Source organism: Emys orbicularis, chromosome 8 (genome assembly GCF_028017835.1).
Source record: "Emys orbicularis isolate rEmyOrb1 chromosome 8, rEmyOrb1.hap1, whole genome shotgun sequence".
In the NCBI taxonomy this organism is placed as follows: Eukaryota; Metazoa; Chordata; order Testudines; family Emydidae; genus Emys; species Emys orbicularis.
Window position 1 is genome coordinate 49,468,905 of NC_088690.1, and position 14,815 is coordinate 49,483,719.

A 14,815-nucleotide genomic window follows, 5' to 3' on the forward strand; every position below is an offset into this window, starting at 1 on the left:
AAATCATATAGAGTGCAACGTCACAAGGTTAAAGGGGGCCTATGCTGCAGAACAGGTAGACTCTGGTATCTCAGCACATCAGGTGGCTTCCCAAGGGGTCCAACCCCTCACAACTATCACTGTCCAATTAGGCTGAGGGGAAAAAAATTCTTGTCACTTGTCCATGGACTGCTAAGATTTAAATTTTAATTGTCTGAGAAGAAAACATGGTCATCCAAATGTTCAGGCTATGGTCGCATTCTCTCAAATTAAGGAGAAATATTGTTACCGCTGTGATTATCTAGAGGCATTTCTACTATGTTCTGCTTTTTCTTGTTTCAACTACTATGCCAACTTCTTCTTTTAGTTCTCTTGTTTTCAGTGCACCTATTTCTCCTGGTCTTAAATGTTCTGTTTTGTTTTCACTTTAATATAAATTAAATGTCACAGCCCCCAACAGTTTGAGACCACAAGTCAGAATAGACTATTTAATCATTTATTTTAAATTCATTCCAATAGCTTAACAATATTATGGATAATGCCCATCTAGTCTGAAATGAAGATCTGGATTCTAGAGAATAGAATTACTGTAGTCTAAATCTCCACTAAAACAGCTTGCTGTTGCTAGTGAATACACTCTGCCTTTGTATTCACAAATGTGATTTATCCTACTCAAACCTTCATTTCAACAGAGAACAGCCTGGTGGTAATGGAAACTATCTATCCCTGAGCCATTCACTTGCACCTGCATCAAGTCCTTGGAGTCCGTGCTCTGCTGCATATACTTGCATGACTTGTTTTAATTAAATTTACAGTGGAAAACGTACATTCCATTACAACAGTGCTGTCCAACAAAAGCAATATATCTACCAAGAGCCATATATCCTGAAAGAAAAATAGCCTGGTGGTAAAAAGAGTTGTCATATGTCGTATGTAGGGTTCTGTGTCTGCCGCGGAAGTCACAGATTCTGTGACTTCCTGTAACCTCTGTGACTTCTGCAGCGACCAGTGTGGCTGACTCCAGGGTCACCCAAGCAGCTGACCCCGGAGGCAGCTGCCCAGGCAGCCCCGGGGACAGTCACACCAGCCGCTGCTAGAGCAGCTCTGCAGCCAGCCGCCTGGGCGGTCTCGCAGCCAGTGTCACCGGCTGCTGCTCTGGCGGCCCCGGGGACCACCCAAGCAGTTGCCGATACGGCTGGACCCAGGGCTCCCCCCTCCCGGCAGCGGGGACCCCCAGGGCTCCCCCTCCCAGCGGGGGCCAGAGCAGCAGCAGGCCCTCTGGGGTTCCTCCACCACAGCGGGTCCCGTCTCCCCTCCCCCCCATTCAATTTTGAGTATTTTTAGTAAAAGTCATGGACAGGCCATGGAGCCATGATTATTTGTTTTTTGCCCATGACCTGTCCATGACTTTTACTAAATATACTCATGATTAAATCGTAGCCTTAATCATATGCAGTGTCATTGTTATATTTTTATAGTAATAAGGTGTAATTTTAGAGGTACAACTGATGTAGGGCTCTCTCCCTCACTCCTTTTTACTCAATATCTCTATAAAGTGGTCTAGCACAGTGGTTCTCAATCAGTGGTCTGAGGTCTCCTGGGGGGCTGCAAGCAGGTTTCAAGGGGTCTGCCAAAATAAACCAGAGAGCAGGGCCAGTGTTAGACTCATTGGGGCCCAAAGCAGAAAGCTGAATCCCGAGCCCTTCCTCCCCAGGCTGAAGCCAAAGCCCAAGCAACTTAGCTTCACGGGACCCCCTGTGGTGTGAGGCCCTGGGCAATTGCTCTGCTTGCTACCCCCTAATGCCAGCCCTGGCTTTTAATCTACTGAAAAACAGTTGTTGTTGCACAGGTGGGCCGTGGAATTTTTATAGCATGTTGGGGGGCCCTTAGTAGGAAAAAGGTTGAGAATCCCGGTCTAGCAGATTGCTAATTTGTGCACTGCAATAATGGATTTTTTTTTTTTTTTTAAATCACTAGGCCACTATGGAGTCAAAGCATTGAAACCACATGTGTGTCAGTTACTGTAGGCTGATGAATCTGATATCTGTATGTTTAATGTCAGCTTCAAGCTTACAGATTTGATTTTTCTGCAGCTTTGGCTCTGAAGACCCAGACCTATTGACTTCTTCAAATCTGCCATAAAGATATATTTTTTCCATGTAACAACCAAGATTGTATTTCACTACTGCAAATTCTAGCTGTTGCAAAGCCTCAATCAACAAACTCCTAGAAAAGAGACTTCAATCAGATGGTAATTAACACCATCATGAAATACAACATGCCCACAAATTTGCTTATCTGATCTTCTTAAGAACGCCCTTAACTTGGGCAAGGTCAGCCCTGACTCAGTTTCTACAATATATTTCAAATAGGAATCGGCCAAATATTTTTTTTTATTGCCTTCACAGCTGTGGCTTGACTAGCAACCCAGTGGATACCTCGGAAATAGTTCACAGTTACCTCAACAGCTTGAAGTTGATGTAATCTTTTGGGCCTTAAATACAAAGGAAAAAGGTGGTTCAAAATAAATTCACACTTTTTAAGATAAGGATAATCTTTGAGATCAAGACTACCAAGCTCAAGGTAGCCACTCATGTACTGCACAACATGAGAAACATCTTCTATAAACTTCATCTTAGCGTATGTGCAACGTGCCTCAGGTGGCACGTGATGAGGATTCATCAGTGAATTTGGTCCGCAGATTGGATCATCAGCTGCCCTGGCCAGGCACTGACAGGGAGTGTGACATGAACACTGATCCATCACATCAGTTGAAAAGTTCATATTCACTGCTGTATCATATAAACCTGAGTCGATCATTTCTGACTTGAGCTCTTCTCTGTTGATCTCCCAACTCCTAAATCTGAATTCTCCCATGTGATATCTTCGGTCCTCCCAGATTCCAAGACTACTATGTTAGCAATGTTTTCTACTTAGCACCGATGAGATATATACCTTCTACTATCCAACGTTCAGCAGTACCAAACTCTGAACTTCAAATTAACTTGCTCTATTATGATCTGAAGTTCCTCTCTTTAGCAGCATAAGCAGCAGCAACAACAAAAGGGCAATAATCATTCTACTGGTTATTGTCAAGCTGTACAAATAATGTTACCCAGTAATATACTGGATTATTTTATATTAAAAAAAAAAAATAGGTATGTGTGTGTGTCTAAAGTGCAGAATGGAAAAAAACATCTCTTTTTATGTGACTACAAACTTTCATGGCTTTATGACACAGACAGTAGGTTTGTTTTTTCCTGAATGCAGAAAACTTGCAGAATTTGAGAAATACTTTAGAGCCAAAATTCTTGTGGGACTTGTTCCCTACATCCTCGCTATTTTGCACACTTTTTTTCTCCTTTATATATTTGATTATTTAAAAATAAAATATAAAATGGCTGGTCATAATTTAACTTGAGGACCTAAGGAAAAAAGCATACATCTTTGAATGCTGAAAATACTGACGTGAACACAAATTTTACCTGCTACCTGAACTGTTCCCTAAGAATGAGTATGCTCAATATACTCCTGGGGGAATTCTGCACCAATGCACACATGCAGAATTTATGTCCCCTGAAGGATTTCCCCCTCCCTTCCTCCCTCCCCTCCCAGAAAGTACATTCTGTTGGAGAGCTGCTGCAATTACACCTTTTCGACAGACTGGGGTGGGGGCACAAGAGCTAGTCCGGTGACAACATCGAACCAGGGGCTGAATGGAAGTCGGGATGCAGGGCCACATGGGGACAGGGGAATAAGGGTGGCTGAGTGGGGGTGCAGGGACACATGGGACGGGGGGAGGAGGGTGCCTGAGTGGGGAGGGAGGGACAAATGTGGACAAGGGGGTGCAAGAACACGTGGGGGTGGACGGGGGGGGGTGCAAGGGACACATAGGGAGAAGGGCAGATGTGCCTTACTGAATGGGAGAGACTAGGAGTCAGCCAGGGTCTGCATGAGGGATGCTCCTTAACAATCCCTCCCCACCCCAAAAAAACCTGTTCCATACTTTCCCCACCCATACCCAACAACCCTTCAAATTCATACCCAGGCTCCTTCCCAACAGTTACTTCCCTCTCCCTCAGCTCCTCCATTACTCCAACTTCTCCAACCCTTTGCACTGCTTCTGAAGGGTGCAGGAAATACATTTCTGTATTGTAGTTTAAATAATTATTACTCAAAGTTCTGTATTAATATGACTAGTAAGGAATCTACTTGTCAAAAAACATTTCCTGAATCTTTTTTGTTGCCTGCATTGTTACAGACATGCTTGCTGACAGGTATTTTGAAATAAATTGTCAAAATAATTGAAACCGGCATTATTACATTGTGTTATTTGACAAATGAAATATGCAGAATTTTAAAATACCATGTGGAGAATTTTTAAGTTTTTGGCACATAATTCCCCCAGGAACATCAATAACACCTTTCCCACTCAATTTATCTATTCCAAAACAATTAGATGCTAATAGAGCAGTGACTCTGTGGTCAAATTTAATAATATATGCTCAGCAACCGCTTGCACATAACCCTGGCCATCCAAATATCAATACAAAATAGATTGTCCATTATTTTTCATTTAAAAAAATAAAATTATCATAATCATGAATTTCCTCTTGGACAGCCAAAGATAACTGCAAGTGTCCATTTAATATTTAATTTTAAAGGACTTTACCTCTCTCTTTACTACTAGCACTGCATTTGAATCCAAGTCTTGGTGCAAGACTTAAAGCAATGACATTCTGGCTCGAGTCAAGAATTCTACCACCTGAGTTACTCTGAGACCAACAATAGGGTTACCATATTTCCACAATCAAAAAAGAGGACACGGGGGGGGGGGGGGGGGGAGCCCCGCCCCCATCCACTCCCTCCCACTTCCCACCCCGACTGCTCCCCTCAGAACTCCCAACCCCCCTGCTTCTTGTCCCCTGACTGCCCCCTGCTGAGAACCCCCCCACCCTAACTGCCCCCATAGGACCCTACCTGTCCCCTGACTGCCCCGACCCTTATCCACTCGCATGGGTGGCAGGGTTGTAGAAATTTTGGTGATGCCCAGAACCCACCTGCCTAAGGCTCTGGGAGGGGGGTTGAGTGGGGGGAGGAGGTCTGGGGTACAGGTCCTGGGCTGGGGATTAGGGTGCAGGAGGGGTGCAGGCTCTGGGATAGAGTTTGGGTGCTGGGTGCTGGCTCCGGGCTGGGGCAGGGGGTGGGTGTGCAGGAGGAGGTGAGGGGTGCAGGTTCTGGGATGGAGTTTGGGGGTGGGAGGCGGTGCAAAGGGAGGGGGTGCAAAGGGAGGGGGTGCAGGCTTTGGGAGGGAGTTTGAGGGCAGGAGGGGGTGTGTGGGAAGGGAGGAGGGGGTTTGGGAGGGAGTTTGGGGACAGGAGGGGATGCAGGGGTGAGGGCTGTGGGTCTGAGGATGGGGGTTCATGATGCAGGAGGGGGCTCAGGGATGGAGCAGAGGATTAGGGTGTGGGGGATGAGGGCTCGGGCTGGGGATGAGGGGTTCATGATGCAGAAGGGCTGGGGCAAAGGATTAGGGTGCGGGGGGATGAGAGCTGGGGCTGGGGGGTTCATTATGCAGGAGGAGGCTCAGGGCTGGGGCAAAGGATTAGGGTGCGGGGGGATGAGAGCTGGGGCTGGGGATGAGGGGTTCATGATGCAGGAGGGGGCTCAGGGCTGGGGCAGAGGACTAGGGTGCGGGGGGCTGAGGGCTGGGGCTGAGGGGTTTGGGGCGTTGGAGAGGCTCTGGGCTAGGGTGGAAGGGCAGGGTAAGGGCAGCCTGTCTTCCCATTAGTGGATGGGGGACGCTAGGACCCGGGGGCAGCAGACAGCAGTTGCTGCTGCCTCTGGCAGTACAAGCAGGCAAGGGAGAGGCAGGCGGGGGGGCACGGAGGGGGGGACGCGCGGGGGGGGGGGGATGGCAGGTGGAGGCCGGGGACCCATCCAACACTCCCCCGCTCCCTGACTGCCCCCCCCCCAGACTCCCCTTACCATTCTGGCTCCACGTGTAGGCAAAACACGCTGCCCGGTGAGTCGGTTTGTATGTTACACAGGGCTGAAGACAGAGGGAGGGGGGAGCAGGGGAGGGCTCTGGCTGCTGGAGGCCAATGGGAGCGGCTCAATCGGCCCAGCCGCCCAATCAGCAGCCGCACTCTGCATGGAAGGGAGGGAGGGAGGCGAGGGAGAAAAAAAACCCGGACATTTTAACCTTCTTACCAATTCCTCCCGGACGGCTATTTAGAGACGCAAAAGCCGGACATGTCCGGGGAAATATGGATGGATGGTAACCCTAACCAACAACATCAATGCAAGTCCTACTATGTTGGGATAGCTACTTTGTAACAAAAAACCCCGACACTTACTGAGCCAAATAATACTCACAGGTACTCATCTTGGCTACCAAGTGATTATTAGTATGACTTGTAGGCTCAAGAATGTATGGTTCCTGCTAACAGCAGAAAGATTAGGAATAGATGCTGATGATGCAAATTGAAAATATAAAGTTAAAACTTGATTTCAATTAAAATATTGATTCAAATTTTTAAAAACTAATTTAAATATATTTAAAATCATGATTTACACTGATCACATTACATTTTAATGATTTTTGCAATGTTATTGGTACATATTGTTATTTTTAGTCTTTTGTGTTTTTTTTTAAAACATGTACATGAACCTTCCTTATTTACAGAGCAGAATTTTATCCCCTGTGAAGACTTACAGGAATATAACAGTACCCTTCACACACAAAGTTCCTAAAGAAATTTATAAATCTCATTTTCAAACTACATACAATTTCATCCACCTATGAAATACAGCTCTTTCTGGGATGGAAGCCAGTAGCTATTAAACAGTGCATGGAGACACTACACAGCAGCTTAAGACACAAAGTGAAGAACAATACCCTATCCAACTGTAATTTAGGAAAGAAACATTTATTCTCTTAAATTTTTGTTTATTGGTATATAATTTCAATTACAGAATAAAAGCATTACAAAACATAAAACTCCAGTATACTTTCTATTCCTGATCATTGCATGGGCACCTATCATCACGTAACGTAAAAGCACACTAAAGAATTTTTAGTGCACTGTAGTATTGTAATGTCTATATGTGGGTCATGGCTATGCAACAAGCTACTGTGTTGTAGTCACACCCTGTCTTGCCCTGCAGTAATGTCCTGTGTAGTCAAATCCTTACAGCTGTATGCTTGGTTATTTTTACATTCTACAATTAAAAAATTAGAATGTATGTCCTGACCATCACCCATATAAGTTAATATTTCTAAAAAACTACCATGTGATTTTTGAAGAACCCAAATGATCAGCTGTAAGCCTCATTAGAAATACAGCCCCCTTCCAACAAAGAACTGTGCTCCCTAATGCCATAGGGGAGGAGTTCAGCATTGACTGAGAGTTACTCCTGGAGGAATTCTGCAGGACTGCATGCCTGCAGAAAACACTCCCTCCCTCCCCCCAGATAGATTTCCTCTGTTTCTCTATGGAAAACGGCAGGGAAGCAAAGGGAAGCTGTGCTGGGGGGAGGAAGGGACCATGGGTGCAGTTTTGGGGGGGGCTTCCCCCCTCCAGAGGCCAGACATGGGGGTGCACATGGGGTTACATGCCTCGCCTCCCCACCCCCCATTCTGCAAGCGCAGAGCTGCCCAACAGAAGGAGGCTGTCTGTGTCTCTGCTCTACTGACTCTGCAGCTCAACGTCGCCTCCTGGGTCCTAGTGTCAGTCATGCTCCCCTTCTGTGTGCTGGGAGCCTTCCTGTTTTCTATTCTACGCAACAGTGAGTGGGGCTGGGTAAAGGGGGTGGGGTGGGAAAAATGAGGAGGGTGGGAAGAGGCAGTGAGGCAGGAAGAGGGGTGGAATAGGGCAGGGGGAGGGGAATGTGGCAGAGAGTGGAGGGAGATGGAGAAGAAAAGGGGATAGCAGAATTGCAGGGGGAAGTGGGAGCCTGGCATGCGGCATCGCCTCGGGCTCTCCCGTTAAGGAGGCCCATCGAACCCTCACTCTGACACGCCATACCAGCCTACGCTGGACCCCTCCGACAAACCCCCCACATCCAGACCCCCCATCCCACTCATTCCCAACCAGCTGCACCTGGACCCCCACCCCATCAAGTCCCACTCTCCCAGCACCCGGACCCCTCCAAACTCCCCCCCCCAACCACCTTTACCAGCATCCCCTGTAGATTCCCATTGCCCCTGCACCTGGAACCCCCCAACGAGCCTGTGTGCATTCAGATCTCCCACTGAGCCGCCCAAACCCAGATTGCCCCACACAGAAACCTCTCACCCCACATCTGGATCCCCCCCCCCAAGCCCCTCCACACTTGGATCCTGCTGGGCTGAGCCTGCCCATGCACACCTGGTGCACCTGGCACAGAGGGGCAGGGCCCCAGAATGTTTTTGGGTCAGGCTCAGCCCTTGCAGTGTCAGGGTCAGCTGCAGCCTCACTGCCGAGTCTCTATACTAAGGAGGTGGGGGCTTCAGGGTGATCTCCCACCTCAATGCAGTCAGTGGCCTGTGCTCCCCACTGCCATGCTGGAGCCACAGTTATTTATTGACAAGTAAAATTTGCAGAATTTTAAAATATTGTGCGCATGATTTTTAGGCACAGAATTCCCTCAGGAGTACAGAGTGCAATGTTCTTGTCGGCCAAAACCCTAATGGGGAAAAATTGTCTTAAGTAAATTGTACTCTATTTTGTTTATTTTGCTTTATACTACATTTTGCTAGTTTTAAATTAGTAAAAAAAAAAAAAAAAAATTGTTCTAAGTTTATTCTTTGCTAATTGTATTAATAATTGTTCTTAAATGAATAAAAGTTTTGTGGCTATAATTATTGCCTTATTTACTGGTTGGTATGTAAGTAAAAAATGTATGGTAATTAATTAAAAAAAGACTGCTGGGCTAAATGGTGAAGAAGGGAGTGAAGGAGTCGAGGGGCACAAACTTTATCAGAATCACCCAGATGGCAAATTGACAACCCTAAAGCAAAGGCATACACCCTAAAAACAAAATGAAAAATAAAGCCAAAAAAAACAAAAAAAAACCCCCCAAAAAACACAGAGGCAAATAGTCCCAGTAACAACTCAAATAATGCTAATTAAAAGCAACCTTAACTACCTCATAATTAACAGCTCCTGTGTAACACAGCAAGGTCCAAACACTTGTATAAAAACTTCTTACTATAAAGAAAAGGGTGTATTGCCATGGGACTTTGGGTTTGTTCTGCATCAACATCAAAGCTTCGAACGCATTCCACAAAGGCCCAGCTCCCCTCCTTTGTGTGCAGTTTCAGCTGGCCACTGTAACTGACCAAGCAACACTAAAAACTGGTAACTATACAATCCAGCTGCAAAAGTAAGTACGTAAGTAAGAGTGTGAGTGTCAAAGCATATGCTGATTTTAATGCTTAAAAGTGTATTGCCTTATCCCCTTTTAAAAAACTTGTGTGCTTCTTATAACATCTTATAACATTCTGAATCGCCATTTTCCACATGACAACAGCGAATAACTGTCTCAGAATAACTACAGCTGTATCTGTTGCAACTACACCAAATTTGTTATTCATTTGTGCTCTATAAATACACAAAAGTGGTTTAAAAAGTAAAGTGTCACATAATTAATCCAAATTTTAAAGGTTTACATAAAAATCACATTTAAAGAAAAGCTGTAATAAAACTCAAAAAGCAACAGAGGGTCCTGTGGCACCTTTAAGCCTAACAGAAGTATTGGGAGCATAAGCTTTCGTGGGTAAGAACCTCACTTCTTCTTCTGATACTGTAATAAAACTATGGATTCCAACCTAATTTTAACAATTGCTATGTTTAAAAGGTATTTGAATTGCAAATGAAATACAGCACTTACGAATTAATTTGAAATTAAACTTTGGTTTTATTTTGGCTAAATTATAAAAACAATATACTGGAAATCTACAATGATTTGTAGTATTTATATTTGTAAGCCCTTTTGAGACTATCTTTTTCTGTTCTGTAAAGAACTCTATTCATTTGCAGTCTTTTTAAAAATACTAATACTAATATAGAGGCCAACAGCCTAGAAGGATTCAAAATTCCAAAAAGGATTAGATATTTATATAAATACTGAGAATATATTCACTGTCAAATTAGATGGGATTATTTTTTTTTAAAGTACTCAAAAAAACACAGCTTTAGAGCAATATAGACCTTTAATACATCAGGACATAAGCCTACCTCTAACTGAGGGGATTAATAAGAAATTTCCTGTTAACAATTTGTTTCATAGTTGCCCACTTTATAGTTCTTGCACATCTGCTAACAGCTGCTGTCACTTGGAGAACACTGGCCTACCTAAACCACTGGTTTGGTTAAATAAAGCAACTCCTAAATTCATACGGTCACTCTCTAAAGGAAGATTGGCACAGAACCTTCGATAAGGAAATGGGGTTTGATAATATTAATTTCTAGCTAATATATATCATTTTTCACTTGCAGACTCCCATTTCTATTTTAGAGATGTGATTTCATTTTCACCAGGAAACCATTCTTCAAAGGGCTATGCCGACCCCTTGCTTTCAACCCCTTGTATGACTTTTTGAGGCATCTTAACAAAAAAGGTTGCAAGAAACAAATACCAGTATCCCAGAACATCTGGAGCACGAACCCCGGTGCCCTGCGCGCTGTGTGTGCGCGCCTCACCCCTCTGTGTTTTTCCTACCCTTCCCTTATACAAGGGATCTCGGGCACCTGTCCTGGAGGTTTACTAGGCGCCCCTTCCCGCGGAGAGCTTCTCTGCCGACCCACTAACACTGGCCATTCACCCGCCCTCACCCTCCCCAATTGGGAATATCAGCAGCGGGCGAAACGCTCCACCCCAGCGCCTACTCCTGCTTCCCTCGCCAGCTCCCGGGCCTCTCCTCACCCAGGGAGTGGCGAAGGCAGAAGAGGCCTCCCCCCGCAGAAAGGCTCCACACGCAGCCTTAAGCAGACGGGCGGCTCTCCGTGCCTCCTGCTGAGGCGAGGCAAGGCCGCCGGGAGGGGCAATCCTTAAGCGGGTGTGAAAGGTGTATGGCTAGGCAGCTGCCCAGCGGCCCTCCCCAATTGAGGCCCTGCCTGCGGCGCGGAGCAGCGGCGCAGCACGGGACGCTCGGCGGAGACGGCGGCTGTTGTTGCTCAAGCGGGGCCTGGCCCTACCTGCGCGCGTGAGCCGGGGGCAGGGCCGGGTGCCTGGGCGTAGCAGGAGGTGCCGGCTCCGCCAAGGGTTCCGCAATCTGTCTGCGGCCGGCTCTGTTTCTTCTCGGGCAGCTGATTTCCCTCGAACTCAGCCCCTCCCTGGTAGGATTCCTGTCAGGACAGCATCGCTAAGACCCGGATGGAGCCGCTTTTCCTTCCCTTCCCACAGTGACCAGGCTCCGAGGCCCCGGATGGAACCGCCCCGCCTATCCTACCCCAGGGGCCAGCGACCGCGGATGTAGTTCCCCGCTTCAGCAGCCCTGACAGCGGCAGGGCAGGGAGGAATATTAGGACCCGGATAAAGTTCTCCGTCGCTCCTCCCATTAGTCCACTCTCCAAGCACCCGGATGGCGCGCTCCCCTCAGGCACAGCGGCGGAGGACCCGGATCCCCCTCCTCTTCCGTGACTGCTATTAGTATCCCGGATGTGATCTCTCTTCTCGTTTTCCGTCCGGGCTGAGCCCGCCCCCACTTCACCATAGAGATGACGGCGTGGGCCGCGGAGCCTGCTGGGAAGGAAGCGGCGGCGTGCGTGGGGGCCTGCAGAGAGCCTCAGCCGGCGGCTGGTGGCAGCGGCTGCTCCTTGGGAGCCTGTGAACCGCCACCATGTCGGGAGGAGGCAGCGCCGGGGAGTGGTGCCTGATGGAGAGCGACCCGGGTGTCTTCACTGAGCTCATCAAGGGCTTTGGTGAGGGGCCGAGCGGGGCCCGGGCAGGGGGCTGGGACCGGCGTCTGGGCAGGTGGCGGGCGGGCACTTTTGAGGCCTGCAGCTGCCCCTCCGCCTCTTGCGGGAGGGGGGTGGCTCGTCGCTTCGGGACCTTCCTGAACTTCGCCCCTAGCCTCTTCAGCGGCGTTGCTGGGGTGCGACACCCCCTCCCTCCAGCAGATGCAGATGAGACGAGGCGGGCTGAGGCGGCAGTTTTGCTCTAGTGGGATCAGACACAGAGATGCCCAAATCCCCGCGAGCCAGACATCCCTCTCCGCTGGGAGGGCGCAGTGCCCAGCACCTGCTCAGCTTCTGCAGGGCTAGCTCTTCGCAGGGGAAGCCACAGCCCGCTCTTCTGCTCCTACGCTTCAGCCTGCCTCGACACATCCCAGCCTGCAGTACGGTTCAGCTCCCCCGAAACCCAGTCGGGTCCCATTTGTGCTTGAAAATGGGACTACATGGTTGTTATGAGGCGGCTTCGGCCCTCAAGCACTGAACTGATGCTGTTTCTTTGAGGAAGACCTTGCCCTCATGCTCAGTAACTATAGTGACCCCTGCCCAGGGTATACGTATTAGCATTTTGAGAGTAACTTAAAAAAAAATCCTGAATGAATAAACTTGTACAGAGGTTTGCATGAGCATGTGCCTGCTGATCTGTGAGAGATTTCTTCTATCTCAGTATGTACAACATGTTGCATTTAAGATGTAATACTTACATAGCACACTTGCATCTTCCAAGCACTTTATAAATGGTAACTAGTACTCAGAAAACTTGTGTGAAGTAGGTAAATAATATCTTAATTTTACAAATTTGGATACTGAGTTACAGAGGACCAAGTTCTGTCTTGATTTACACCAAATACAATGCAATTGGAACTATTGGGATTTTATGGATTGTAAATCAACATAGAATTTGGCCCAAAGAAGCTAAATTGCGTATCCAGTTCCACAAAGTAGATTAGAGTCCTTTACTAGACTATCTTGACTTATAGTTCCAAGCATGTTTCTTACCTGCTCCATCTTTTTCCTCCTCACTTATCTGACCCATGAATAAGTCTGACTTTTTACACCAGGGGTTGCAAAAATGCCTTAGTAGTGACACTGGCGTGGGCACTTAAGCCATCCATTTTTGCAAGCCATACATTTTTTTCTTTTTTAAAAATAAAAAGTTTCCATCCTTCATGGCTGTGAAGATGAAATGTGAATTGTAAACTGTTGTAGTGTTCCTATGCTGGAGTCTTCAGACACAGGTCCAGTGTGTCTACTTTTACTTGCAGCTTTGTGAAGCAGCACAACCCAAATGAGTTTAACAAGTTTCTGGGCAGTAAAACTATTGCTGTTGAGAATCATTTGGGAAGCACTGAATTTGTCAAACCATATTAATTTCATGCTGCTGCTGTTTATGAAAGCTAAGGGACAGGCACTGTAATTATTCACAATTTTGGAGGGAGGCGGGCGAGGTGGGAGCATGGTAGAATAGCAGAGACTTTCCTGCAGTCCAGAAAGCCTAAGAGGGGTAAAATAGTGGAGATTTGATCCTACTCTTTAGGAGGCTGTATCTTCCAGAAAGAGGAAGAATTCTAGAGGGATGTGGAGCTAAGCTTTATCACATGAACTAGCCAGAAGTTGATATGAAGTTTCCCCTTTCCAAGATCCTCAGACACCTTTTTGGAAGAAATTTCAGCATACTTCCCAGCATGTGTTGATTGCAGGATGGGCTGAATTTCTCACCAAGGATTTGCCCCTGTACTTCACCAGCAAAGCCTGCCCCATTCCCATCCTTTGTATCTACATCTGGCTAGTAGATCTAATTTTCCAGCTCGTACATCTCTGGAAAACTTCTCAAACTCTGTTTTACATAGTCTGATTCAGTAAACTCGTGTGATGGCTAACTTAATTTCTTCTGTAGGTAATGAGGAAGGAATTAATATAATTTGACGATTGGATGATGCAAAGGACTGGTAATGGGATAAAAAGTGTTTTGTTTTTACATTTGTGTCAGTGTCAAATTTGATCAATTTAAATGATGATCAAATTTGAAAGCCATTCAGTTGCCTGTGTTGCGTGAATTGTACTGGCTGTGTGTCTGATATGGAGAGCAAGAGCATTATCAAACTGTGTATCTGCAACCTCCTCCCCTAGGGATAATTTGACAATTTGTTTTCTATGGAACCTGTTCCTTATTCACTCTTCCAGACTCCCACTGAAATAGGCTTAGATCCTCAGATGCTACAAACATCCATCAATAAACATTCTGTCAATTCTTGGAGGATTTTTTTTATGAGAGAGGAACCCAAAGCCTCACTGGAAGCCTGAGGATTGAAACAAAAGACTGAGATACATCTGAGGACTGGTCTTGATTGGTTGAATGTTGAACTATGTTATGAAAAAAAGATTGGTTCTCTCTTAAAGGGCCTGGTTAAAAGGCAACCTCTTAATTGGCACTGTTGGCAGTATTCTCAGTGAAGTGAAAGACTGAAAATGAACTATGAAGACTGAATCATCCTCATTCCTAGAGATGGTCCTACCAGGTCAAAGCTGAGGCATGTTGGCAAGCTGTGCAGGAAGCTTGTACTGATACTTGGTTTATGGGCAAATTGAGAACTTTAGTCTCCAGGATTGCCTAGTTTGCTCCCTTTCACGAGTACTGGCCTGATTTTTACAAAAACTATTTGTGTAGTACAGACGCTCCCCGACTTGCACAAAATTTGAGTTACGCAAGGCGTTCAGCAACGTATCTCCGACCAATCCTTCCCCCCCCCAAAAAAACCACCCCCCCCCCCAAAAAAACCTCCTATTTCTAGCTTACGGAACTTTTTCCATAAGCTCGGATTTTCATACGTTGGGTTTCCGTAACTCGGGGAGCGTCTGTAGTTAAATCTGAATGAATATTAATTCAAATTAATGTT

At 46.5% G+C, this 14,815-nt stretch overlaps 2 protein-coding genes across 2 annotated transcripts in view; one reads left to right on the top strand and one right to left on the bottom strand.

The window, feature by feature from the left end:
- RO60 (Ro60, Y RNA binding protein) overlaps positions 1 to 11,396 on the bottom strand; it is a 31,899-nt gene extending 20,503 nt beyond the window's left edge. Inside the window, exon 1 of the mRNA XM_065409148.1 lies at positions 11,163 to 11,396. The gene's annotated coding sequence lies outside the window, so the exon portion shown is untranslated. The remainder of the gene's footprint in view (positions 1 to 11,162) is intronic.
- A 344-nt stretch (positions 11,397 to 11,740) lies between these two features.
- Positions 11,741 to 14,815, top strand: part of UCHL5 (ubiquitin C-terminal hydrolase L5) — a 29,917-nt gene continuing 26,842 nt past the window's right edge. Inside the window, exon 1 of the mRNA XM_065408999.1 lies at positions 11,741 to 11,888. Within this exon, the coding sequence (XP_065265071.1) occupies positions 11,807 to 11,888 (82 nt within the window). The 5' untranslated portion in view covers positions 11,741 to 11,806. The remainder of the gene's footprint in view (positions 11,889 to 14,815) is intronic.